The sequence below is a fragment of the Eptesicus fuscus genome, chromosome 10 (genome assembly GCF_027574615.1).
Source record: "Eptesicus fuscus isolate TK198812 chromosome 10, DD_ASM_mEF_20220401, whole genome shotgun sequence".
Lineage (NCBI taxonomy): Eukaryota > Metazoa > Chordata > Mammalia > Chiroptera > Vespertilionidae > Eptesicus > Eptesicus fuscus.
In genome coordinates, this window is record NC_072482.1 from 7,283,278 (window position 1) to 7,310,890 (window position 27,613).

At 44.5% G+C, this 27,613-nt stretch overlaps 1 protein-coding gene across 2 annotated transcripts in view; it reads right to left on the bottom strand.

Moving 5' to 3' along the window:
- Positions 1-4,856: 4,856 nt before the first annotated feature.
- The window catches only part of TMEM217B (transmembrane protein 217B), a 53,478-nt gene continuing 30,721 nt past the window's right edge, over positions 4,857-27,613 (bottom strand). Inside the window, exons 2-4 of one of the 2 annotated variants that reach the window (XM_028161203.2) lie at positions 7,355-7,485; positions 6,340-6,397; positions 4,857-5,638 (exon numbers count right to left, since the gene is read on the bottom strand). In XM_028161203.2, the coding sequence (XP_028017004.1) occupies positions 5,060-5,611 (552 nt within the window). In that variant the 5' untranslated portion in view covers positions 5,612-5,638; positions 6,340-6,397; positions 7,355-7,485 and the 3' untranslated portion in view covers positions 4,857-5,059. The remainder of the gene's footprint in view (positions 5,639-6,339; positions 6,398-7,354; positions 7,486-27,613) is intronic. The other variant, XM_008152028.3, reaches the window with a different exon arrangement.

Below are 27,613 nucleotides of genomic sequence, written 5' to 3' on the forward strand. Positions count from 1 at the left end.
GAAAACTCGAGATCTCGGATCGGAGGTGGGCCGGTGGGTGGGCTGAGGTCAGGGTGCCGGCAGAGGCTCAGCCTGGCAGAGGAAGATGCAGGAGCTGAGAAACTTTGAGAAGGAGCTGCCAAGTGTCTGTCTGCAGAAGTGATAGGATCTCCAGTTGACTGGGCACTTTTTTTCCCTAATTAATTTCAGAGCCGAAGGGAATGAGAGAGAGAGATAGGAACATCAATGATGAGAGAGAATCATCGATCAGCTGCCTCCTGCAGACTGGGAACCAGCCCACAACCCGGGCATGTGCCCTTGACCGGAATCGAACCCAGGACCTTTCGGTCTGCAGGCCGATGCTCTATCCACTGAGCCAAACCAGCTAGGGCGCCTGGGCACTTCTTACAAGTACTTCCTCCCAATCCCTCTGAAAGGCATCCTCTCTCCCCCTAATTCTCTGTCTGGAAAGGAAGAGGGCCTCAAGTCCCACTCTCCAGTTCATTCATAAAATACATCTTGTCAGTGTCACGCTGCTGGGGCGAGGGAAGCACCAAACATCCCCTTTTCTAAGGCGCACTCTTGTGTTGCCCCTCAGGGAGTCCATTTCTGAATGGAAAAGGCAGCCTTGGTAGGAGGCAAAAGGAGATTTGGAAAAAAACATGTTGACCTTTTTATATCTTTAATATATAAGTTATTTCTGATAATCATCAAATGATTGTCTAACTCAGCCTTCTACATGTACACAAACAGGCAAGCACACACATACACAAAAACACACAAACACAATGTACGTAAATAGAAACATCAATATACACAAACACAGGTAAACACACACAGTCAAGTGCACACACACTCACACATCAAGCCCTTGTTTAGGAAACAAAACGAATAGTCAGAGGGCATTTGCAAAGCCTATTTCCCAGGGAAGACAATCACAGCCCACTTATGGAAAAGACAATGAAGCATTTAAACAAGTTTCTGTTTACTGGCAGCTGGTGAGGAGACGAGAAGAGGCGAGGGGAAGGAAGCCGAGGAGGTTTCACAAGCAGCGGCCACGTGAAGGCTGTCTGGCCGGTCGGGTGTCGGCCTGTTGCCGCCGCCGCAGCCTGGCCCAGCCACAGGCTCTCCGGCAACCGCTTGCTGGGGGCAAATCGGGGAAAACGAGCAAGGCCTTAGCCCATATGTACAGACCAGTCGTCAGACCAGACCAAGAAAGAAAAAGAGGGCCAGAATAGTAGCAATCGACCGATGGGGGAGTTCTGGGGAAGGCAGCAGGGAAAATGAAATAAACAGACAAACATTTGTTTCGAAACCAATGGGAGAGGGCCACACAGAATGAGTGTCCTCCGCGGGACACGCTGCCCGGAGGCCCGGAGGCCGGGTGGTGGCAGTGAGGTGCATCCTGCTGAAGCCGTGGGAAAAGGGGGCCCTCTTCTCTCTGGGAAAGTTCGTGCCTGCTTGCTTCCTCTTGACAGCATCGTCCCCTGAGCTGGAACCTTCCTTCACCCTCAGCTGAGAGTTTACAGCGTGGCTATCCCAGGGGAATGGGCACCTCCTCAAGCCCCCACCTTTCCATCCTCCCTCCCTTCTCAGGGCTAACTCCCATCCTCTCCTAGGACCCGGCCTACAGGTGTCCTCCTCCAGGAGACTTCCCTGACTCCACCTCCAGGAGCGGAGACTTGTTCTGCGGCCCCAGCACCCAGCGCGCTGGGTAAAAGCGGCCTGAGTGACCCAGCGCCTCGGTAGGCGGGGCGCCCTGCGAAGGTGGCTGTGTCTTGCTCTCCAGGGTATCCCACACTTCCTAGCTCAGGGCCTGCAAACCCAGCGAGGCGGGGGAGGCTGAGAGCTGGGGCCCCACAGGCTGCGGCTGCCCTCAGCGCTGCCCCTCCCAGGGCCTCTGCCCTCTCCCAAAGGCTTTGTTTTAGGCCTGGGCAGGTGGGGCCGGGAGGTGAGGTGTTCCGAGTGTCAGCAGCTGATGCCAGGGAAAAGGACTGGGAAGGAATGGAATGTAGGGACAGGAAAGCGGAAATCAGGCCCCGAGGGTGTTTTCCCACGGGAGGCTCCAGAAATGAGGGAGAGGAGAAGGGAGCAGGAAGGGAAGGCTAAAGAGCAGCAGGGATTTGCCTCCCACTGTCACCGCTGTTTGGAAAACAAGGCACAACGGGCTGTTCGGTTCTGCTGAGGGTTTGTGTCCATTCGTTCCACAAATGTTTGCTGAGCACCTGCTGTGTGCCGGGTGCCGTTCCAGGTGCTGGGGAAGCGGCAGTGAAGAAGTATGGTGCTCGCTGGCCGGGGAGCGCAGCTGGCTAGAGCGTTGTCCCGATACACCAAGGTGTGGGCTCCATCCCTGGCCAGGGCACCCACAAGAAGCAACCAGTGAATGCATCCATAAGTGGAACAACAAATTGATGTTTGTCTCCCTCCCCCCCCTAAAATCAATATATAAAAACTAAAGAGAGAAATATGGTGCTTATATTTCGGGGGGGGATGAGGAATAAGTCAGGTGACAGTCCTTGTTATGAAAAAGTAAAGCAGGGTAAGTGGCCTAGAGAAGAATGAGGAGGGAAGGGCTGCTCCACACAGGCTGGTGGGGAGGCCTCTCTGATGACTTTGAGCAGGCCTCTGAAAGGGGCAGCAGGAAGCCAGTGGTCACCCAGAGTAAGTACGTGCCAGGCTAAAGGAACAGCGTGTGCAAAGGCCCTGAGGCTGGAGTGTGCTGGGTGTGTAAGAGGAACTGCAAGGAGGTCAGTGTGGCTGGGGCAGAGGGAGGGAGGACAGAGTAGCTAGAAAGGAGATTGGAGGGAAGACAGGGAACTGGATCGCTTAGCACGCCCTGGTAAAGACTCAGGGTTATTACTCCGAGAGCGGAGGAGAGCCGTGGTAGGACATGGTAACACAGTAGAGGAGACATGAGCTGACTGAGGGTTTTCAGCAGGGTCCCTGCGGCTGTGGGTGGAGAACTGGCATAGAGAGAACAGGGTGGCATGGGGACACCAGCTGGCACACTGCGGGGTGGGAGATGGTGATGGCCTGGGCTTGGGTGGTGGCAGCGGAGGCAGTGGGAGGTGGTGGATCTGCAGTGAAGATGAAGCTGGTAGGTTTGTTGGGGTCCAGCCACATTCCAGGGGAGGTGATGAGTGTGCAGGGCTAGTTGGGAATCGTGCACAGTTCAGGGGAGAGGTCCAGGCTGCAGATGCCCCCTGGGCCTTCGCACAGGGGCCTGGGCAGGAGCTGGAAGTGACGGAGACGGAGGGGAGAAGGGGACCAGGGACTGAACCCGGAGCGCTGCCACGTTTGGAGCTCAGGGAGGTGAGGAGGAGCCTGCTAAGGGGAGGGAGCGCGAAGGCAGCCCTGGTCGCCATAGGCCGAGGGAGGAAAGTGTTTGCAAACAGGGAGGGATCCGCGGGTCACAGCCACGGAGAGGTCCCGCCAGAGAAGGCTGAGAACTGAGCCTGGGATTGGGCAGGTGGAGGTCACCTACAAGGGCAGTGTGAGTGGAGGGAAGGGGTCTAGACAGAACGGGAGGCCGGGAAGTGGAGGCAGATGCTAACAACTTTGGAGAAGGGCTGGTGTGAAGGGGCACCCGCCTTGCTTCTGAGTCTTCAGTTGTTCTGCATCGGGCAGCTCGTAGTTCTGCTCTCCCTCTGCCTGTCTCTACACAGGTCTCCCGTCTCCCAACCTCCCACCACCTCCCCGGCTGGGACCAGCAAGTTACACTCAGTCAAGGCACAGCTTGTGAAACTAGGGTGGAACCCATACTATTAGTCCTCAGCCCTCAGCTTGAGGCTCCCTAAGTCCCAATTCAGCCATCCCCTGGAGGATCTGGCCACCCCCACAAACAGCACCAAGCAAAAGCTTACTGCTGACTGCCATCTGGTGGTCATTTTGGGAACTGGCCTGACTCCAACTCTCACAGGCAACGGGAGGAATTGAGTGAAGTGTTAGAACAGCACCATGGTTCGGGGGCGTGTGGTTAAATCAGTGTCCCTTGACTCCACTCCCAATATTTTTTGAAGGAAAGGAAATATCCTAAAGGGAGGTGCCCCCTTTTAAATCTTGGTAAAAGTAAGAGTGCTTCAGGGAACCAAATAGGACATTCGTGTATGAAGTCAGAGGATCTAGATTCAAATCCTGCTTTTGCTGCTATGTGACCTTGATCGCATCATTTAAGCGTCTTGGGTCTCAGTTTCCTCAACCATAACCTGGAAACCTTAGGGCTAAAACTACGCAAGGTGGTGAATGTAGGGAGAGCTCTCAGTAAAGGATGCTCTTCGTTAGTTAACAGAAGTGACACCCCAGCTTCCAATGCTTTAAAATAACGGTTCTCAACTGGGGGGGGGGGGGCACATCTGGCAATGAGATACTTTGTCACAAAGGTGGGGGGATCTAGTGGCATCTGGTGGGCAGAACATCCTACAGTGCATAGGACAGCCCTTTAGGAGACAGAATGTCAGTAGTGCTTAACGTGAGGAATTCTGGAACTTTCTGAAACGGGGCTTCCTTGAGCCACCATGGGGAACTGTTTTCTGAAAAGTCTATGGGAAGCGGATGCTGGCGCTGGAAAGGGGTTCTTTCCATGGCTACAGGCAGGAGCAACGCGAAGCTCCGCGTCACTGTGCCCTCCAAGGCGGCAGCTGCGAGCCAGCAAATGTGGCCACTGAAGTGGAAATGAAAGAAAATGTTGAAAATCTGGGCTGTAACGCCACAACCAAGTGCTCAGCAGCCACAAGCAGCTAGCGGACAGCACGGCGACGGAACATTTCTATGGGCAAGTTCCGGCGGACAGCGCTGCTCCCAGAGGCTCGGCAGAAGCGGGCCTCCCTCGGTGGAGACACACTGGGAAGCGAGGAGGCAGCGGCAAGCACTAGCAGGCACAGAGGCGGGATGTAATTTAATGCTAAAACAAGTCGCAAACACATGCACAGTCATTGGTCTGTGCCACCCTCCCTCCCCCAAGAATCACTCTTAAATGCGCAAAACTCAAGAACCCCGAAAAGGCAAACAGAATCAACAGGGAGCAGGCAGGGACGGGGGACTCCGCTGTTGGGGGCCACTGGCCCTCTCTCCCTGGCACCGTTCAGTTTAACTTGCGGTACATCATTCCCGGCGCGACAGGTGACCACGAGTCGAGTGTAGTGATGGAGGAGAGCCTGCGCCGGCTTATCTTGCTGAAAGTCTTGGGGTCCCTGTAAAGGTTGTAGGTGTGCTTGATAATAAAGGGCAGGCAGAAGAAGTGCAGGAGCATGCGGGAGATCTGGAAGACCAAGTGCACGTAACCCAGCTCCTTGAACTGCTCTTTGATGATTGCGTTGAGGAGGAGGACCATGGAGAAGCTGGTGAGCTCATAGGAGATGATCCACAAGGCATAGCACAGCAGCCCCTGGTAGACGTTCAGGTGGATGCTGTAGAGGAGGAAGGCGCTGACCAAGATGGTGATGGTGGAGAGGCTGATGCTGATGTTCTTTTTGTTGGTCAAGACCCAAGTGGCTATCACAGACCCGTCCATGTAGACGCTAAACCTGTCCTCGTAGCCAATGAACGTGAGCTCGTTCAAGTCAAAGATGAGGAACTGGATGGTGTTGAGGATGGAGAAGATGCCCACCAAAAGGGAGAACAGCTTGTCATTCATTTTGTACTTGTCTTACCAGAGCCTCTCCTGCAGGGGAAAGAAATCATGGAGATACATGACAATACGGCAGAGCCAGCCCTAAACAAGATCCCCGAACCGCTGGGCAAATGTGCTGCTCAGGGTAGTGATGGGATGTGGCCGGGCCATGGCGGGAGGGGCCGGGTTGTGGTCCTTGCTCTGACCTACCAGCTGTAGGTGACCATCAGCGGGAAAGCGGGCATTGCTGGCCTGGCATACTCCCCAGGGAGCCCCCAGCCCTGCCGCCAGCTCCTGTCTCTGCCATAATGATCAAGTCCCTGCTGGCTCCCCTCTAGGATGTTTGCTTCTCTGAGGTCAGAGACACATGGCTCCTCGAGGGCCCGAGGTCATCCCCGACCCTCCCCCACACACCTGCCTCTCCTCCCAGCCCTCAGAATGGAATTCCCCTGCTTTGCTCTCTGCGTCTGACCCAGATTTGTTCCAAGGCAGGGTTGAGCCAGCAGTGAGTGGAATGGGGGAAGGTTTAAGGGTCTGACTTACTTACTACTTCTCAGGCCAGGGTCATAGAGGTGAAGGCCCAGCAGGCAGACCTCCAGCTGCAACCTAGACTGGACCTGAACTCTAGAGGCCGCTCCAGCCTTTGGGAGAGGCCCAGAGCCCCAGCAGACCCGCTGAGGGCACACTGATTAGGGAGGACCCAAAGCTGGGGTAGGCTGGCCCAGTGCAACGTCCCTCCCAGCCCAGATCACCTTCAGAGAATTCCAGAGCAAAGCTCCCTCCTCTTCACTCCCAACTGGTGAGCCGCCACTGTGAGGGGAGAGGGAAGGGGAATGGTCACATGTGAGGGGGCTGCGTGCAGTCCCTGGGCTGAGCCTGTCCGATGGCTCGGCCTCTTTCTGAGGCGACCGGAGCAGGCCTCCTGCTCTGTCCTGTTGAGCAAAGACAGGCCACCATAAACTTCCCTCCAGCCTTCTCACTCACTCTATCAATTTCAAATTTTCTCTTCTTTTTTCAGTCAGTAGCATTTTTTTTAGTGTGCTGAAATATACATAACAAATTTTACCATCTCACCCTTTCTGTGTGTGCAATTCAATGGCATTCAGTACATTCACACTGTTGTGCAACCACTGCCACCACCCATGTCCAGACCCGTTCATATTTCCTGAGGAAAACTTTGTCCTCATCAAACACGGACTCCCACTGCCCCTCCCCCTGCCCGTTAACCATCTCTTCACTTTCCGTCTCCATGAATTTACTATGCCGAGTACCTCATAGTGGACTCACACAGTCTTTGTCTTTTTGTGTTTGGCTTATTTTACTTCGCATAATGTTTTCAAGGTTCATCCCAAATATGCTCACACTGTGTCCCCATTATCCTTCCACTCTGTGTGACTCCGACATGTAGTCCAGGATGCACGAACCGCTTGCTGCACCCAGGCCCTGAAGGGTCCCCGTGGGGTGGGAGAGTCCATGTCCCCCCGAGCCCATAGCTGCACTGATCCTTCCCTGTCCCCAACAGCTAAACCGCACCCCATCCCTGCCCACAGAGCAGCTTCCAGAGCAGCCACTACCCACGGGTGCTTTCCTGCACCAACCCAGATAGGGCCCCACACCACACAGGCGCATTATTGTGGCTTAAGCCTGGGTTGCAGATTTCAAGGCAATGTCTTTATCAAGCCCATTGTTTTCTCATCCCTGCTGCTCTAGCCTTGGTTTTGACCCTGTCACCTCCCTCCTGAATCACCGCTCTAATAACCGCCTCACTTCTCTTCTGTCCTGTTGGGCTCCTCTACATCCACTCCATATTCACTCATCAAGCAGCTCCGAGCATCTGCTCTGTGCCGGGCACTGAGCTTGGAACTGGAGATACACAGGTGAACATTCTAGTGAGGAAGCTAGACAGAGAAATAAAATGTTAAAAAGCAAACTTACAATGCAACCTGGGAAAAATGCTGGGATAGAGGCGACCCATGTCCTGAGATGTAACAAGATCTAACCCCGAGTGAGAGCCGGGAAGGCTTTTCCGGAGGAGGCAACCAGTGAGCTTAAAGAACGTGGGTAAGAACTGGGCAGAAAGGCAGGAACTGCACCCCAGCAAAGTGGACTACATCCAGGTAGGCCCAGAAACAGGAAAAAGCCATTTTGGAAACAGTAAGTTTGGTGTGGCTTGAGCAGAGGGGTCGGCTGCTTGCGTGGACAGAGGGTAGAGAAAGGAAGGGGCCTTTCCTGCCAGCTGCCCTGTGGAGGTTTCTCTGGAAGGCACTGGGGAGGCCTGGAAGGGTCTTGAGGGGTGTGTGTATGAGAGACAGGATCTGAATTGCATTTTAGAAAAGTATTTCTTGCTGGGACCGTGGGTCAGAAAAGGAGCAAGAGTGGAGGCAGGCAGAACAGTTGAGAAGCAAGTTAACAGAGGGATGTTGGGGGGAGTGACTTTGCATTTGGGGACTGGAGCTGTGGGAAAGGGAGTCTGGAATGAACACCTGGGTGGAGGGTGGCCCCTTCACTGAGGTGGGGAACCGGGTGGCAGGAGCACTTAGGATGCAGGTGGGGGAGATGAGGAGGAGGACAGCTTTGGAAATGCTGGGTCTGAGTTCCTCAGGGACATCTAAATAGGCACGTTTACTATATGAAGTCACCTCTGCCAACTCAGACAGAATCCGAGCATTTGCTGGATATAGGATTCTTGGTTAACAATGTGGTTATTTTATTTTGTTAATCCTCACTGGAGGATATTTTTTTTCCATTGATTTTTAGGAAGGAAGAGAGAGATGAGAGATAGAGAGAGATAGAGATAGAGAGAGAGATAGAGAGAGAGAGAGAGAGAGAGAGAGAGAGATTGGTTTCTTCCCATAGGTGCCCTGACCAGGACTGGGGATCAAACCTGCAATCCAGGTCCATGCCCTTGACAGAGAATCAAACTTGGGACCCTTTGGTGCATGAGCTGATACTCTAACTATTGAGCAACACCAGCCAGGGCAATAATGGGTTTTTGAAAGAACTTTATTTTTTTAAATATATATTTTGAGTTTTATTTACTGATTTGAGAGAAAGAGAGAGAGAGAGAAACATCAATTTGTTGTTCCACTTATTTATGCATTCATTGGTTGATTCTTGTATGTGCTCTGCCTGGGTATCAAACCTACAACCTTCACTATCAGAATGGTGTTTGGCGTTCTAACCAAATGAGCCACCCGGCCAGAGCTGAAACACTTTAAATAGGTTATCCTGCCATCTGGCTTCCATTGTTTTTGCTGAGAAATCAGCTGTTAATCTTATTGGGATTCCCTCCTAAGTGACGAGTCATTTTTCTCTTGCTGCTTTCAACATTCATTTTTCTTCTTCTTTGACTTGAGCACCTTTATTATACAGGGTTGTTTGTGGAGCCTTTGCATTTATCCTAGTTGGAGTTTGTTGAGCTTACTGGATGTAGGTTAGAGTTTTTCAATAAATTTGGGAAGTTTTAAGCCATTATTTCTTCAAATATTTTTTTCTGTTCCTTTCTTCTTCTTACTAACATTATACATATTTTGGTTGGTATGCCTAATAATGTCCCACATTCTTCTGAGGCTCTGCTTGTTTTGTTTCATCTTTATTCTCTGTTCTTTAGATTGCATAATCTCTGTCATCTACCTTCAAGTTTACTAATTCTTTCTTCTGCCAGTTTAAATCTACTGTTGAGCTTCTCTAGTGCATTCTTCATTTCAGTTATTCTACTTTTCAACTAAAGAATTTCCACTTGGTTCTTTTTATAGAATTTGTACGCCTTGATATTCTCTACTTAATGTGGCATTGCCATTACATTTTTTCTTGACTTTTTTAAAATCATGGTTTCCTTTAATTTCTTACTTTTATATTTTTTAAAATATATTTTTATTGATTAGAGAGAGAAAGAGTGAGACAGAAACATCAATGATGAAAGAGGATCATTAATTGGCTGCCTCCAGCATGCCCCATACTGGGGATCGAGCCCACAACCTGGGCATGTGCCCTGACCAGGAATTGAACTGTAACCTCCTGGTTTCATAAGTCGACACTCACCCAATGGCTAGGCTCCTTTAGTTCTTTAAACATATTTGTAATGGCTATTTTATTTTATTATTATTTTTTTTAAATCCTCACCTGAGGATATTTTTTCCATTGCTTTCCAGAGAAAGTGGAAGGGAAGAGAGAGAGAGAGAGAGAGAGAGAGAGAGAGAAGAGAGAGAAAATCAATGTGAGAGAGACATATTGATTGGTTGTGTCCCAACTGGGGTTAGGGAACCTGCAACCGAGGTACATGCCCTTGACCAGGAATCCAATCCACCACCCTTTTGTCCATGGGCTGACATTCTAAGCAGTGAGCCAAACTGGCCAGGGCTGTAATGGCTATTTTATTTTTAATTTTTTACATTTTAGTTATGCAATTATTTTTAAACCTTTATTGTTGAGAATATTACAGATGTCCCCTTTCTCCGCTCCCTGCCCCAGTTCCTGCTCCACTCCAAGTATTCACCACCTTATTGTCTGTGTCCATAGGTAATGCATATAAATTCTTTGGTTAATCTCTTCCCCCGCTCCCCCCTTCCCTCTGAGATTTGTCAGTCTGTTCCATGTTTCCATGCCTCTGGTTCTATTTTATTCATCAGTTTATTTTATTAGATTTCTTATTTGTTTAATTTTTAGATTCAATTGTTAATAGATATGTATTTATTGCCATTTTATTGTTCTTTTTTATTTCTTTTTCTTCTTCCCTCCTCCTCCTCCTCCTCCCCCACCCCCTCCTCTTCCTCCTCCTCTCCTCCTCCTCCTCCTCCTCCTCCTCCTCCTCCTCCTCCTCCTCCTCCTCCTCATCCTCCTCCTCCTCCTCCTCCTCCTCCTCCTCCTTCTTCTCCTTCTTCTTCTTCTTCTTCTTCTTCTTCTTCTTCTTCTTCTTCTTCTTCTTCTTCACTGATTTTAAGATTCTCTCTTTGTCTTTAGCCCTTGGCATTTTAATTATGATGTGTCTTGGTGTGGGCCTCTTTGGGTTCCTCTTGTTTGGGGCTCTTTGTGCTTCCTGAGCTTGTAAGTCTATTTCTTTCATCAGGTAATGGAAGTTTTCTGTCATTATTTCTTCAAATAGATTTTCAATATCTTGCCCTCTCTCTTCTCCTTCTAGCATCACCATCATGCAAATGTTGGTACATTTGAAGTTGTCCCAGAGGCTCCATACACTATCTTCATATTTTTGGATTCTTTTTCCTTTTAGCTCTTCTGATTGGGTATTTTATGCTTCCTCATATTCCAAATTGTTGTTTTGATTCTCAGAATCCTCTACTCTACTCTTGAGTCCCTGTAAATTATTCTTTATTTCAGTTAGTGCATACTTAATCTCTGATTGGTCCTTTTCCTTATCTTTGAAATTCTCATTAAGATCCTTGAAAGTCTCACTAAGTCCCTTGATACTCTCATTAAGATCCTTGATCAACCTTATAACCATTGTTTTGAGCTCTGTATCTAGTAGTTTGCTTACTTCTATTTCAGTGAGTTCTTTTTTTGGAGATCTCTTCTGTTCTTTCATTTGTGACATGTTTCTTTGTCTCTGCATTTTGGCTGCTTCCCTGTGTTTGTTTCTATGTGTTAGGTAGAGTTGCTATGTCTCCTGGAATTGGTAGAGTGGCCTTGAGCAGTATGTGTCCTGTGGGGCCTCCCCAGTCACCTGGGCTGGGCCCTCTAGGTGTGCCCTTGTGTGAGCTGTGTGCACAGTCTTGTTGTAGTTGAGCCTTGATTGCTGTCACTGGGAGGAATATACCTCTAGGCCAATTGGCTGTTAGGACCAGCTGCAACTACAGTGGAAGAGCTGCTGTGCAGGAGACACCCTATGGAGCAGGACTTGCTTCAGTGGGGCTTTAGTGCTTACTGAGTTTGCCCCTTGGGTGTGTTGCTTGTAGATATGTAGATTGTAATCTGGTATGGTCTGAAGCTGCCACCAGGTGCACTGGCTCTGGGGCCTCCTTGGAGGTGCAAAGTCAGCCCCTCCCTGGGGCCACCCAGCAAGAGCTACAGAATAACCTGCAGGTGGTTGCTACTGTGTTGGGCTTGGAAGTTTCCTGGGCGAGGCTAAGGTATCTCGGGCCTCTTTTTGATAGATATGGGGCATGCTGACACCAGCTGCTGCTTGTTTGAGAGATTTTATGAAAGTCTGCAACCTGAGCTAGGATAGGCCATTCATATGGAAAATCTGCTGCAAACAGCTTGGGTGGGGCTGCAAATTGGATTGAATGGGGTCTCAGGGAATCACCAGGGTAGAATAAACAGTGTCAGCCAGGCTGATGGAAGCTCAGATATGGCTGCCAGTCAGCTCTGCAACAGGGAAGATCTCAGCATAGAAATAATGAACCCTGTGAGCACCCCTGTCTGGGAGAAAGCCACCCCCGAGTTCTTGCTCCAGTGCCAGATAATCCAGTCCCTCCTCCTCCCACCCCACCCCCACCCCCATATGCCCCTGGATCCCCCTGAGCCATTGCCCCAGTGCTGGAGCTCAGAGGGAGGGAGTCCATGTAAGTTCCTGAAGGGGCCCTTTAAGAGAGACACCTGAGGTTCCAGCAGCCTTCATGTCACTCAGCCACATCCCACTGGTTTTTACAGCCCAAAGTTATGGGGACTTCTCTTCCAAGCTCTGGAACCCTGGGCTGGGGGTCTGGTGTGGGGCTGGGACTCCTTGCTCCTCACGGGAGGCCTCCACAACCAAGATATCCCTCCTGTTTAAAAAGTGCCACACGTGGGTGTTGGACCAGCCCGTTCTGCACCTTCACCCCTCCTACCGGTCTCGATGTGTTTTCTTCTTTACTTCTCTCATTGAGGACTTCTATTCAGCTAGATTTCAGGAGGTTCTGAATGATGGTTGTTCTGTATTTTAGTTGTAATTTTGATGTGGTTGTGGGAAACGGCGAGTACTGGTGTTTACCTATGCTGCCATCTTGGTTCTCCTCCTGTAATGGCTACTTTAAGACTTTTTCTATCAAAGCTGATATCTTGTCACTCCCACAGGCAGTTTCTGTTACTTGCTTTTTTTCTGGTGTATGGATCATACTTACTTTGCTGTTTCTTTGCATGTCTTATAATGTTTTATTGTTGTTGGGAACTGGGCATTTTAGATAATATATTGTAGCAGCTCTGGGTACTGAGACATCCCAACCATCCACCAGGTTTATTATTGCTATTTGCTTATTTACTTGTTTAGTAAATGGCTGTATTCTTTTAGTAAATTAAACCTCTCCATGCCTGGCTGGTGTTGCTCAGTGGTTGAGCATTGACCTATGAATCAGAAGGTAATGGTTCGATTCCCAGTCAGGGCACATTCTTGGGTTGTGGGCTCAGTCCCCAGTAGGGAGCATGCAAGAAGCAGCTGATCAATGATTGTCTCTCATCATTGATGTTTCTATCTTTCTCTCCCTCTCCCTTCCTCTCTGAAATCAATAAAAATATATTTAAATCTCTTCCCTCTCCAACCTCACACCACAGGGTATAAAACCTCTGATATTGCTTCTCAGGAAAGTGCAGTTTGGGTATGCCCACACCCTAGGATGACAGTGGTTTTGGGCAGAACCTCAGCTGTTAAGGCCTATATAATTGTTGGCTGATTGCTCTATTGTTTTTAATAATGTCCTTGGGCACACATTGCTCTACAAACTAATCCAATAAATTTTGAGCTCCTTTGAAGGAATAGTTTCAAAATTCAGTGTTTGGTCCTGGTCAGATGGCTTAGTTGGTTGGAGCATCCTCCCATACACCAAAAGGTTGTGAGTTTGATTCCTGGTCAGGAAATCAAACCAAGGTTGCTGGTTCAATCCCCAATTGGGGCACATGTGGGAGGCAACTGATCAATGTTTCTCTCCCTCTCTAAAATCAATAATAATTACTATATATATATCCTCCTCCGGTGAGGACTATAAGAAAATAAAATCAGTGTTTGATATTTGTTCTTCTCCCAGGAGGGCTTCTACCAGTGGTTTTCTTTCCCGTTCTCTCCTAAAAATGAGCTGGCCTACAGTTTAGCCTGTATTTTCCTTGGATTACAAATCTCCTCACAAATGCCTTTTGTCACAAACTTCACTATTTTTTTAGAGTTCCTTTAGGCTTGATCTTCTCCATGCTCTGTTGTAAATGAAGCCAGTTCCTTTGGGAAGAGAGTTCAAACTATCTGTTTTATGGCCTACTTCTCCCATGCCCCAGCCAACTCTCTGGGCCAGGGCTCTGGAACTGTGGGTAGGGACGATTGTCAGCTCTGTCTTAGTGACACTCCTGCTTTAGAATGTGAGTGCTCGTGAGGGAGAAAAGACAGTGGCTTAGGGTCTTCTTGGATTGCCTCCCCTGACATTGAAACCACCACCTTACAAACTGGGGCAAGGGCTATTAGGGCCCCAGTACTCTTAGCAGTGCCACATCCAACATAGTGCCTCTCTCCCTTGAGTAGGGGCTGGACAACAAAGGGAGCCCCACCTTTTAGCTTCAGCAACAGGCACATGAAGCTAGAGTCAGAAATGCCAGTGTCCTGCTCCTCCTGGGAAGAAAACCCTGACTGTGCATCAGGAAAGAGAGCCTGTGTTCTTGGCTGCACCAGTTGGGAGTAGAGTTTCTGCCGGTTGAGCAGGAAGAAGGAAGGGAGAAAGTGGTCTTGGTTCAAATGCCAAAGAATCTCACTTTTCTTACCAAATCTTTATTGATTTTCTTGAATAGATGTTTCTTTACTTACTGTGTAACCTTGGGACCATTACTAGATGATTTGTGTGTGCGTGTTTTGATAATTTTCACCAATTTCACTGGAAAGCAGATCCAGGGAGCTCCTCAGGCTGTCATACCATGCGGGAAGCCACCGCTTGCCAATACTGTCAGTGCACCAAGGAACGCAGAAGGCCGATGAACCTTGGGCATTAGCAGGGCTGACACTAAGCACCAAGTGTTGAGATAGTGGTGGCTCAAGGCAATTCCCTAAACTGATAATCCTTTTACTGTTTACCAAACTTTACCTTTGATATGCCTGTATGCATTGCTAAAGGGAAAATGTGTATTCAAGTAAATAAAAAACAGACCAGACAGAGGTCAGTGTGCTCTTCATGAAAGAGACACCTCCTGGCCCCCAATGCCTTCTAAATTCATATTTCTTGTATAGCATTTTCATTTGTGCATCAGCCCCTCCTTCAGATCCTGAACCCCACCATGCAGGTCGTGGCAATACCAGAAGTTGATTTCCCCACAATGTTTGTTGACATATATTTGGCTTTTAAAAAACACATATATATCCATTTGAATGCACTTAAAACATACATATGGAGGAAAGACAAAAAGAGGGAAAATGGAAGAGAAGTTTTATCATTTATCTGGACATGACTATTGGTATCTCATTTCTTTCATTAAAAAGAAAGCAATGCCTCCTATAATTTTGTCAATTATACCTCAATATAGCCACTTAAAAAAATTACAGTCAGTGAACCCTAGTAGCTATGATGTTTTGATATATCATGAATGCTTTGTAGAATATTGTCTTGTCTCTTTGTCACATATTAAGTCAGACTCATCTTTCAGGACATATCAAGCCTCATCTCCATATTAAATTCATTTGTAACTACTGCAATCCTGACTTCTTATGCAGACTTCCTCTCATGACCCCTTTATAGTTTCTTTTATTCACCTTAGTTCTCACAGACAGAATATCATAATTCTCCCCTCTTTGAGAAGGAAATATCTGAAATTAAGAAAAAATCCCCCTGTGAGAAGAAAATCAGGGTGGATTAAGGAAATACTGTGAATCAACATCTTGTACTTTTTATTTATCTTGTGCTTTATTTATCTTGTGCTTTTTATTGCTTTACTGCACTGCAGTAAAGGTTGTATACTCCAGAATGTTTATAATACCTTCTGAGGTACAAAGCCCCTAACTTCCCTCATTGGGCTAAAATCAAGCATCCTCATTCATATTTCAATGTGCTGTACTTTCTTCCTTTTTTTGAGTTTTCAGTAACCTGAAAGCTTCTGACATATATGGTTCCAGAAAATAAGAAGACCTGCCAAAAGTATACTGAGCCGTGTTTATCTCTTTTAGAATGTAATCCCCAAACCCTGGTTTGCATGATGTCCGTATTTGTGAAACGTATTTTAAGTAATTTCAGGAAGTTATACAACATGGCTAGTGTAGAACTCTGGTGATCTGCAAAGGGACCCCTGTGAGTATTAACTGACTAACACATATTAACCTTTTGCACTCAGATGTCGAGTGTGACTTGACACGGTTAGCATTGGTAGCAGCTCTTTTTATACTCTTTGAATGTATCAATAATTTGAAATATTAAAAAAATCCAAATAAATAAGTTTGTATGAAAAGAAACTCCAGTTTTTTACTCTACTGCCGCGCTTTGTAAAATCTGGGGTATTTAAAAAATTAAATCCCGAGTAGAATAAAGGAATCGAGAAAAAAGCTAGAGAGTGCAAAGGGTTAAAAGTAAGACCTAGAGGGAAGGTAGGGTGGGTGGGTGGGAAGGGATCAACCAGGAACTTGTATGCATATGTGCATAATCCATGGACACAGACAATAGGGTGATGGAGACCTGGGGCAGGAAGGGGGAGCAGGCTATAAGCTGTCCATGGGAGAAAAAAGGGGACATATATAATACTTTCAACAATAAAGATTTTTTTTAAAAAAGCAAGATCTGAAAAGATAAAGCTGTCTCTGACTAACTTAACTGCATCCCAGAATAAAGCTCAAGAATATATATAAGAATACAAAAACATCCAGTGCACAACCAGGCAGAAATCTCAATGTCTAGCATCCAATAAAAAAAAACAGCAGACATGCCAAGAAGCAAAAACTATGACTCATAAAGAGGAGTAAAATCAATTAAAAGCAATCCAGAATTGACACAGATGTTAGAATTAACAAAGATACTAAAACAGTAATGACCATATGTTCAAAAAATTAAGTAGACATGGAAAATATTAAAAAATTCGAGGATTATATACCATGACCAAGTGGGATTTATTCTTGGAATGCAAAGATGATTCAGTATATGGAAATCAATCAATATAATACACAACATTAACAGACGAAGGGGAAAGCATGTGCATTCCAGTTGATGCAGAAAAAGCATTTGATAAAATTGAACACCGTTTTATGATAAAAACACTCAACAAACTAGGAATAGAAAAAAACTACCTCAATATAATGAAGGACGTTATATCACAGTTAACATCATACTCAATGGAGAAATACTTTTTTCCCCTAAGTTTTTCACCCTAAGATCAGGCACAAGACAAGGATGCCCTCTTTTTCCACATCTATTTAATATAGTACTGGAAGTCCTAGCCAGAGCGATTAGGCAAGAAAAAGAAACAAACGGTATCAAAATTGGAAAGGATGAAGTAAAATGATCTCTGTTCACAGATGACACAATCTTATATGCAGAAAACCCTAAAAATTCCATCCGAAAAATGTTAGATCTAATAAGTGAATTCAGTAAAGTTGCAGGATTCAAAACCAACACACAGAATTCAGTTGTATTTCTGTACACTAACAATGAATAATCCCAAAAGAAAATTAACAAGTTTTTACAATAGCATCAAAAGGAATACCAGGTAGCATTTGAGATCAGTTTGTTGTCAGTTTGGTTCAAAGAAAAAACTCCTTTTTCAAAAATATACTGTCTTTTTATTGATTTCAGAGAGGAAGGGAGAGGGAGAGAAAGATAGAAACAATAATGAGAATCATTGATCAGCTGCCTCCTGCAAGCCTCCTACTGGGAATCATGCCCCACCAGGAATCGAACCGTGAACTCCTGGTTCATAGGTCGATGTTCAACCAGTGAACCACACTGGCCAGGCTCAAATAAAGTCTTATAAAAGTTCTCTATCGTCTGTAACAACATGGATGGACCTAGTGGGTATTGTGTGCTGAATGAAATAAGTCAAACAGAGAAAGACAAATGTCATATGATTTCACTTATATGTAGAATCTAAAAAAAAACATAATAAACAAACAAGCAGAATAAAGCAATTCTCTATAGGTTTGGATGTTTCTTACATTGGCATTTACTTGGTACAGTCAGAAGGAGTTTGAAGAAGCCTACCCAGGACCATCCTGTGGATCCCCTGGTGTAAGGTACACACAAGGGCCCACTGTGTCCCACCAGCCCCCCACTTCATAGCAGGTAAACTTGGGTGAGGTCCTCTGGTAATTCTGGCCCTCCTTGCTTTAAGTAGCAGCCATGGCTTTTTTGAGCTATTCTTAGAAAATCCTGGGGTGGATCAGTGTTAAGAAAACCCAGGGGTGGCTCGGGGGCAACAGGTTGCTGCTTTAATTTTGGCTTTTTAATTGGATTGCTTACTGAGAGACGAAATACAATCTTTGCTGATTAAATGAGACTGAAAGAAAAAGGACACTTGCTTCCCCAACTGGATAGTCAATGGGGTGCTGATATTTGTTCAAATCCCCAAATTCAGAGTGGTAAAGATGGGTGCCAAGAGTCATCCAGTGTGGTAGTGCAGCTGATCCCAGAGAAGCTGGCGGGAGCCATAGGGAGAAGGGCAGGACGCCCTGCAATGGGTTCACCCCGAGAGAGCAGCTGTGCCTTGGAAGGTGTCGTGGTTCTAGTGGCGTCCAGTAAGCTCTCACGGCCCTTGCTTGGGTGTTCTTAGGTGACTAAGAATCTTTGTGGGGTTGCCTGAGGGAAAATTTCCTCGAGGGCGTGCAGCAGTCCTATATGGATAGCCACCGCATTTGGTTTGTCTGGAGACATGCACGTGAGGAGTGGTTTTCCTAGATACTAGTGTGGGTTCAGACTCCACAGATCTCAGAATTAACGTGGGAAATCGTGCTTCTCAGGCCAACAAGGCCCGCCACAGTCAACCTCCCATTTATAGCTAAGATGACCAAGATGAGGATTGAAAAAATTTTGATTGATTAATTGATTGGAGAGAGAGAGAGAGAGAGAGAGAGAGAGAGAGAGAGAGAGAGAGAGAGAGAGAGAGAGAGAGAGGTTGATTTGCTATTCTACTTATTTATGCGTTCATTGGTTGCTTCTTGTATGTGCCCTGACCAGGGTTTAAATCTACAACCTTGGCATATAGGGACAACACTCTAACCAATTGAGCTACCTGGCCAGGGCAATGAGGATCTTTTGATACTTCTAAACTTTTGTGTGCACAAGTAGAAGAAGCCAGCTAAAAAATTAGGCAGATTGCATGGAAAACATATTTGTCTTTTGAAGATTCAAAAAGAGGATTTAGATAGATGGATCAACCTATAATGTCATTTAGGTGTCAACTCAATTCTTTTTTTAAAATATATTTTTATTGATTTTTAGAGAGAGGAAGGGAGAGGGATAGAGAGATAGAAACATCAATGATAAGAGAGAAAATCATCAATCAGCTGCCTCCTGCACGGCCCCCACTGGGGATAGAGCCCGCCAACCGGACATGTGCCTGATCTAGAGTATGAGACACCAAAGGTAGACAGCTATCCTAAGCCATCAACAAGGTCCATATACCTATGCACTCATATTGAACTCAGAATCCATTTTGTTTGTCTTTACCTTTCTGCTAATATTAGTCATAATAATAGTTATACTTATTCTTTGAACTTTTCTATGTGGTCCTACTGTTTATGATTCTAAACGTTTCTAAGATAACTGTTAATACTCTTTTCATGATTTATGTAAATGTAATACTAGATGCCAAATACAGAAAATTGACTCAGAAGGCAAACACTCAAATCATGATAATTCACAGGATAGAAATAATCAAGAGTGTTTTTTCACAGTGAAGATCATAAGACCTGACTGCCTTCCATTTACCTGCCCTTCCCTTTTTGGGGAAAAAAACCCGGCCTCAACTCAGATCCCATGGTTACAGTATTGTCCCATCCCTAGTGGTCAAGAAGACAATGTTGATATTGAGACCTCCTAGGAATGAGCCTTCCTAGCACTGTGAGAGAACACTGTCTGACCAAAAGGTTCGTCATCAATGCATCCTTCAGATTGGTCTATGGCAAGGGAGAACTGTGGAACTGTGGCAAAAAAAGAGATTCTGTGAAAAGTAACCTCACAGTGTAATTTCATTATAAATTCCTAACTGGGCAGGTCATGGGTGGTAGTCCCGCCCCAGGCATATAACTTTTTAGTAAAACGTTTATCTTTGCCCTAAGCAAGCCCTGTCCATTGTTTTGATGCTAGGTTAACAAACCTTTGAAACAAGCACCCACAAGAGAGTACATAATCTTATTAAATACACTGTAATCCAATCCCCACCTTGCTTTCTCCCATCCCCATGTAACATTCTTTTTTTTTTTTTAAATGCTCACCTGAATGTTTTATTGATTTTTAAAGAAAGGAAGAAAGGTGGGGGGAGAGAGAGAGAGAGAGAGAGAGAGAGAGAGAGAGAGAGAGAGAGAAAAGGAAGGAAGGAAGGAAGGAAGGAAGGAAGGAAGGAAGGAAGGAAGGAAGGAAGGAAAGAAAGAGAGAAACATCATTTGGCTCCTCCCTTACTCACCCGGACTGGGGATTGAACCCGAAAACTAGGTATGTGCCCTGACTGGGAATCAAACCTTCAACCTTTTGGTGTACGGGATGAGTACACCATGATACTCAACCAAATGAACCACACAGCCAGGACTCCATGTAATCTTCTTAATGATACCTTCTTAATTTCAAATACATAAGAGTGTAAAACTGTTATTATTGGGTATATTTGAGATCTTGCTCCTCAGCATATGTTATCAGTTTGGCTCAAATAAACTCATAAAATTTTATTTATTTATTTTTTATGTTTCTGTTAATCCTCACCTGAGGATATTTTTCCATTGACTTTTAGAGAGAGTGGAAGGGAGGGGGAGAGATAGAGAGAGAAACATTGATGTGATAGAGACACATTGATTGATTACCTCCCCCATGTTCCCTGACCAGGGCCAGGGATGGAGCCTGCAACTGAGTTACATGCCCTTGACTGGAATCAAACCTGGGACCCATCAGTCCATGGGCTGAGGCTCTATCCACTGAGCCAAACCAGCTAGGGCCATAAAATTTTTTTAAAAAGAATAAAATACTTAGAAATAAACTTAACCCAAGGAGTTGAAAGACTTGTACACTGGAAAATAGAAAATATTGTTGAAAGCAATTTTAAGAGACACAAATAAATCTGTACATGGACTGGAAGACATTGTTAAGATGGCAATACTACCTAAAGTGACCTTTAAAATCCATGTAATCCCTATAAAAACCCAACCGCATTTTTTTTAAGAAATAGAAAAATTAATCCTAAAATTTACATAGGATCTCAAGAGACCTCAAATAGCCAAAACAATCTCAAAAAAGGATGAACAAAGTTGAAGGCCTCAGATTTCTTGGTTTCCAAAGTATAACAAAACTATAGTAATCAAACAATATGAATGTCTGGGATAAAGGCAGGCATATAGAAGAACCATGGAATAGAACAGAGCTCAGATATAAATTCTTGCATATATGGTATTATGGACAAAATTGTATCCAAAAAATGCATATGTTGATGTCTTAATCCCCAATGTGACTATTTGAAGATAGGGCCTTTAGGGAGGTCATAAAATTTAAATGAGGTCATAAGGACGAGATTCTAATTCAATGGAATTGATGTCCTTATAAGAAGAGGAAGAGACACCAGAAAGTTCTTTCTCTCTTCACATGCACACAGAGGAAGAGCCATGTGAGGACACAGAGAGAAGGTGGCCATTTGCAAACTGGACGAGAGCTCTCAACAGAAACTGAATTTTTCTGGCACCTTGATCCTGGTTCTAGCCTTCAGAACTGTGAGAAAATAAATGTCTCTTGTTTAAACCACCCAGCCTGGTATTTTGTTATGGTAACTTGCGTAGACTAAGACATATGATCAAACAATTTTCAACAGGGGTGATAAGACCATTCAATGGGGGAAAAGGACAGTCTTTTCAACAAACAGTGCTAGGAAAACTGGATATCCACATGCAAAAGAATGAAGTTAGACACTTACTTTACACCACATACAAAAATAAACTCAAAATGAGTCAAAGACCTGTAGTAAGAGTTAAAACTACAAAACTCTTAGAATTAAAAATAGAGGAAAAGCTTCATGGCATTGAGTTTAGAAATGATATTCTTGGATATGACACCACCACCACCACCACCAACAACAACAAATATGTAAATTGGACTACATCAAAATTAAAAATTTCTGTTCATCAAAGAGCACAATCAATAGAGTGAAAAGGCAACCCATAGAACATGAGAAAATATTTGCAAATCAAATATATGATAAGGGTTAATATTCAGAATATATGAAGAACTCCTACAATGCAGCAACAACAAAGCAACCTGATTTTAAAATGGGCAAAGGACTTGAATAGACATTTCTCCAAAGAAGATATACAAATGACTAATAAACACATAAAAAGATGCTCAACATCACTAAGCATTAGTGAAATCAAATAAAAAATACAATCAGATACCACCTCATACCTATTAGGATGACTACTATAAAAAATAATAATAAATGCTAGGGAGGATGTGGAGAAATTGGAAATTTTGAGAATGTAAAGTAGTACTGCTGTAGTTGAAAACAGTATGACAGTTCCTCAAAAAACTTAAAAAGAGATTTATCATATAATTCAGCAGCTCCACTTTTGGCTATATACCCAAAAGAATTGAAAGCAGGGTCTCCAAGAGACATTTGTACAACCACATACATAGCCAAAAGGTGAAAGCAACCCAAGTGTTCATCAACAGATAAATGGATAAACAAAATGGGTTATATACATATAATGGAATCTTACTCAGCCTTAAAAAGGAAAGAGACTCTGAGCCATGCTACAACATGGATGAACCTTTAGGACATTATGCTAAGTGAGAGAAACCAGTAAAAAAGACAAATGCAGTTTGCTTCCATATATATGAGTCCCCTAGAGTAGTTAATTCATAGACACAGAAAGTAGAATGCTGGTTGCCAAGGGCCAGGGAGAGAAGAATATGGGTAACTGCTGTTTAATGGGTATAGAGCAGTGGTCCCCAACGTAGGGCACATGCCCCACAGGGGGGGCAATTTGATTTTTATGGGGGCAATTTGAGAATGAGTTATTAACAGTGAATTTTTTGCATTTCTTATAGTTCTTAGGGCCTCATATACAGTATATAAATATATATTGTGACATATTTATGCATTTCAGTTCTCTATTATATGTTTTGAAACTTTATTTGCTATTTTTTCATATCACTTCATATTATTATTTTTTAAACAATTTCTTGGTGATTTCTTCCTCAGTACTTCAACTATCCTTGTGTTCTTTTATTTTTCTCTTTCATGGATGCCATGTTCTTTGGAAGCTTATTTAGACCAAGTTAATGGCCTTTTAGGCTTCCTCCATGTGAATAGGACTTCACTTTTTGAATAATTATATGTCAAAGAGGAGGCATCAGGATTTTAGAGATGCTTAGGTGGGGCATGGCCAAAAAAAATTTGGGAATCACTGGTATAGAGTTTCAGTTTCAGTTTTGCCAGATGAAAAGAGTTCTGGAGAGCTAATGCATAACACTACTAACTCCACACTTAAAAATGGTTATGATGTTAAGTTTTGTTATGTTATGTATACTTTACCACAATTAAAAAGTTAAAAACATTATAATTTTATAAATTAAAATGAAATAATTTTTTCATACATAGAAAAGCCAAAAGAATCACACTACAAGAAATGTTAAAGGAAGTCCTTCAGGCAAAAGAAAAATGATATCAGAAATCTGCATTTATACAAAGGACTGTACAGCATGGAAATGGTAAAATATGGGCAAATATTTGATATTTTTCTTGTCATTTAAAGCTCTTTAAAAAATAATTTAAGCAAAATCAACAATGTAGGTTAAGGTTTATAACCTATAAAAGCAAAATATGACAACTATAGCACAAATAGGTGAGGAATATTAGAAGTTTTCTATTGTAAGGTTCTTATACTATATATGAAGTGGCATAATATCATCTGAAGCTAGACTCTGATAAGTTAAAGATGCACACTATCAACTCTAAAACAATCACTAAGCATTATCCTAATATATAAAAACCCAGGGTCTGTAACATCCAAAACGACCGAAGGCTCGACCGACTGAAAGTCAGTGCTGGGTTGCCATGGTGACTCAGTACTGACTGCCTGCTGCCGTGGGCACTGTGACCCAGCACTGACTGCTGAGGGGGCTGCAGATCAGGCCCAGAGAGAGGCCTGGACAGAGAAGCAAGGTCTGATCCGTAGCCTCCATGGCAACTGTTGATCAGCCCTTGCCTCTCTCTTTCTCTCAGGGCCTGGCCAGCAGCCACACCTCTCTTTCTCTCAGGTCTCCACTGAGGCTGCTGATCAGCCCCGCATCTCTAATTAGGCCCATTGATAGGCCCAAAGATGCTACTGGCATAGAAACCTACCAATCAGAATCAAATCTGGGTGAAGTGCAAGGAGCCAATGGCTGCCTAGGAGGCAGAGTTTTTGACACTGACTGGCATAGAAACCGACCAATCAGAACCAAATCTGGGTGAACTGTGAGGAGCCAATGGCTGCCTAGGAGGCGGAGCTTTTGACACTGACTGGCATAGAAACTGACCAATCAGAACCTAATCTGGGTGAACTGCAAAGGCAGAATCTAAGGTGGGGGCTGAGGAGGGGTTTTAAGGGCAACAGCTGTTTAGTATAAGGTGTAAGAAAGTGGTTCAATTTTTTAATGACTGGTTTGGCAGTATAGTGCATATGGCTAACTATCAGTCCAGATGTAGGGATTATGTATTTATTGTCTGCCAAGAGCATCTCCTCCTGCTGAAAAAGGCTCCCCCACCCCCCCCCCCCATTTAAGCAATCCTATCCTATATAATCTATCTATACTACTAAAAGGGTAACATGCTAATTAGACCAGGTCGACTGGCCATCTTCCAGATGTTCTACTTCCTTCTGGACAAAGCCATGGTGGTGGGGACCAAGGCAGAGGCCGTTAGGGGTGATTAGGCCAGCAGGGGAGGGCAGTTGGGGGTGACCAGGCCGGCAGGGGAGGGCAGTTGGGGGCAAGATCAGGCCAGCAGGGGAGGGAAGTTGGGGGCAAGATCAGGCTGGCAGGGGAGGGCAGTTGGTGGCGACCAGGCTGGCAGGGGAGGGCCATTAGGGGCAATTAGGTCGGCAGGGGAGAGCAGTTTGGGGCAATCAGGCCAGCAGGGGAGCAGTTAGGGGCAATCAGCCAGACAGGCAGGTGAGCGGTTAGGAGCCAGTGGTCCCAGATTGTGAAAGGGATGTTCCCGATTGGAGAGGGTGCAGGCTGGGCTGCACCAGGCCTCTAGTATATAATAAGGTCACAAAGGAGGTAATATGAAACCATAAGAAATATTAAATTAATCCAAAAGAAAGCAGAAAAAGAGAGGGGGGGGGGAAACAAAGAAGAGATGGAACGAATAGAAAACAAATAACAAAAGGACCACTAGCCCTAGCCGGTTTGGTTCAGTGGATAGAGTGTCAACCTGGGGACTGTAGGATCTGGGGTTCAATTCTGGTTAAGAGCACATGCCTGGATTGCAGGCTGGATCCCCAGTAAGGAGCATGCAGGAGGCAGCCAATCCATGATTCTCTCTCATCATTGATATTTCTATCTCTCCCTTTCTCTTCCTCTCTGAAATCAATAAAAATATATCCTATATAATAAAAGCCTAGTATGCTAAGTGTCTGGTCGTCCAGTCAGCCGTTCAACCAATCAAAGCGTAATATGCTAATGATATGCTGAGACCGCTCAACTAACTGCTCACTATGATGTGTACTGACCACCAGGGGGCAGATGCTCCGACTGGTAGGTTAGCTTGCTGCTGGGGTCTGGCTGATCGGGACTGAGTGAGATGGGCCGGACATGCCCTGGAGCCCTTCCATGGTCCCTCCCCAGCTGGCCAACCTCCCGCATCTCTCCCTAGTTCCAATTGTGCACTGGTGGGGTCTCTAGCCTGGCATGTGCCCTCTAACAATCTGGGACCCCTCGGGGGATGTTGGAGATCTGCTTTTGGCCCTATCCTGCAGACCAGGCTGAATTTGTGCACTGGGCCTCTAGTATATATATAAAAAGGACCACTAAATGTAAATTATCAAAATACTCCAATTAAGAGATCGTTAGGTTGAATAAAAAAAGCAAGCCCCAACTTTATACTGCCTATAATAAACATACTTTAAATGTCAAAATATAAATTGGCTAAAGATAAAAAGATGGAAAAACATATATCAAGTCAACACAAATCAAAAGAATTATGGAGTGGCTGCATTGATATCAGACAAAGAAAATTTCAGAGTAAAGAATAATCCCAGAAGGTCATTTCATCAGAAATGGGTTAATTCATCAGAAAGATGTAACAATCCAAAACATTTATGCACCCATTATAAAGTTTCAAAATACATGAAGCAAAAAGGGATATAATTACAAAGAGATCAAAAAAATTTACAATTATAGTCAGAGATTTCAATACCTCTCTCTCAGTGGTTAATAGAATAAGTAGACAGAAAATTAGAAAAGATATTAGATTTGAAGGATCTATCAATTAACTTAATCTAGTTGACATTTTTAGAACACTGCACCCAACAATAGCAGAATAAATATTCTTTCTATGTGCATGTGGAAGATTTATCAAGATAGAACATATTCTGAACCATAAAACTATTTTTTAATATATTTTTTTATTGATTTCAGAGAGAAAGGGAGAGTGAGAGAGAGATAGAAACATCAATGATGAGAGAGAATCATTGATCGGCTGCCTCCTGCACGCCCCCTACTGGGGATCGAGTCCACAACCTGGGCATGTTCCCTCGACCAAAATTGAACTCGGGACCCTTCAGTCCACAGGGATCCACTCTATCCACTGAGCCAAACCAGCTAGGGCCATAAAACTATTTTTAATAAATTTTAAATGATTTAAATCATGGAAAGTCTGATCATACTAAAATTAAGTTAGAAATCAATAACAGAAAGATTTCGGGAAAATCTTCAATATTGGAACAAAGTAGCACATTCATAAATGACTCATAGATCAAAGAAAAATTCAAGAGGAAATTAGAAAGTACTTTTAATTGCCTAAGAAATGAAAAAACAACATATCAAAATGTGTGTGATGGCATTAAAGCAGAACTTAGAGGAATTTTATAGCACTAAGTACCCATATTAGAAATAAGAGGTTGCCGAAACCGGTTTGGCTCAGTGGATAGAGCATCGGTCTGCGGACTGAAAGGTCCCAGGTTCGATTCCGGTCAAGGGCATGTACATTGGTTGCGGGCACATCCCCGGTAGGGGGTGTGCAAGAGGCAGCTGATCGATGTTTCTCTCTCATCAATGTTTCTAGCTCTCTGTCCCTCTCCTTTCCTCTCTGTAAAAAAATCAATAAAATATATTTAAAAAAAAAAAAAAAGAAATAAGAGGTGATTGCGGTGGCGAGGGGGGTGAGTGGAGGTCTAAGAGGGTATAGGGGGAATAAATGGTGATGGGAAAAAATAAAATTATAAAAAAGATCTTAAATCAATGACCTTAGCTTCTACCATAAGAAAATATAAAAAGAAGAGCAAATTTAACTCAAAGTAAGTAGAAGAAAATAATAAAGATCAGAGTAGAAATCAATGGAGACATAAGATAGAAAAAGAAAAGATAAAATCAATGAAACAAAAATATTGGTTTCATTAAAGCATCATAAATCTCTAGTCAGGCTGATCAGAAAAAAAAGAGAGAAACACAAATGAATATCAGGAATGAGAGCAATGATTTCACTACACATTCTATAGATATTAAAAAGATAAGAGAATATTATGAACAGCTTTATGGCAATAAACTCAACAACTTAGATAAAATGTATGACACAAACTATTAAAGCTTACCAAGAAAAAATAGTTAACTTAAATAAACCCATATCTTTTTAAAATTTTAATTTGTAGCCCTGGCTGGTGTGTACAGTGGTTAGAGCACTCACTTATGCACCTAGGGTCCCAGCTTTGATTCCCGGCCCCAGTTACCTTTAGGAGGTAACCTATCAATGTCTCCC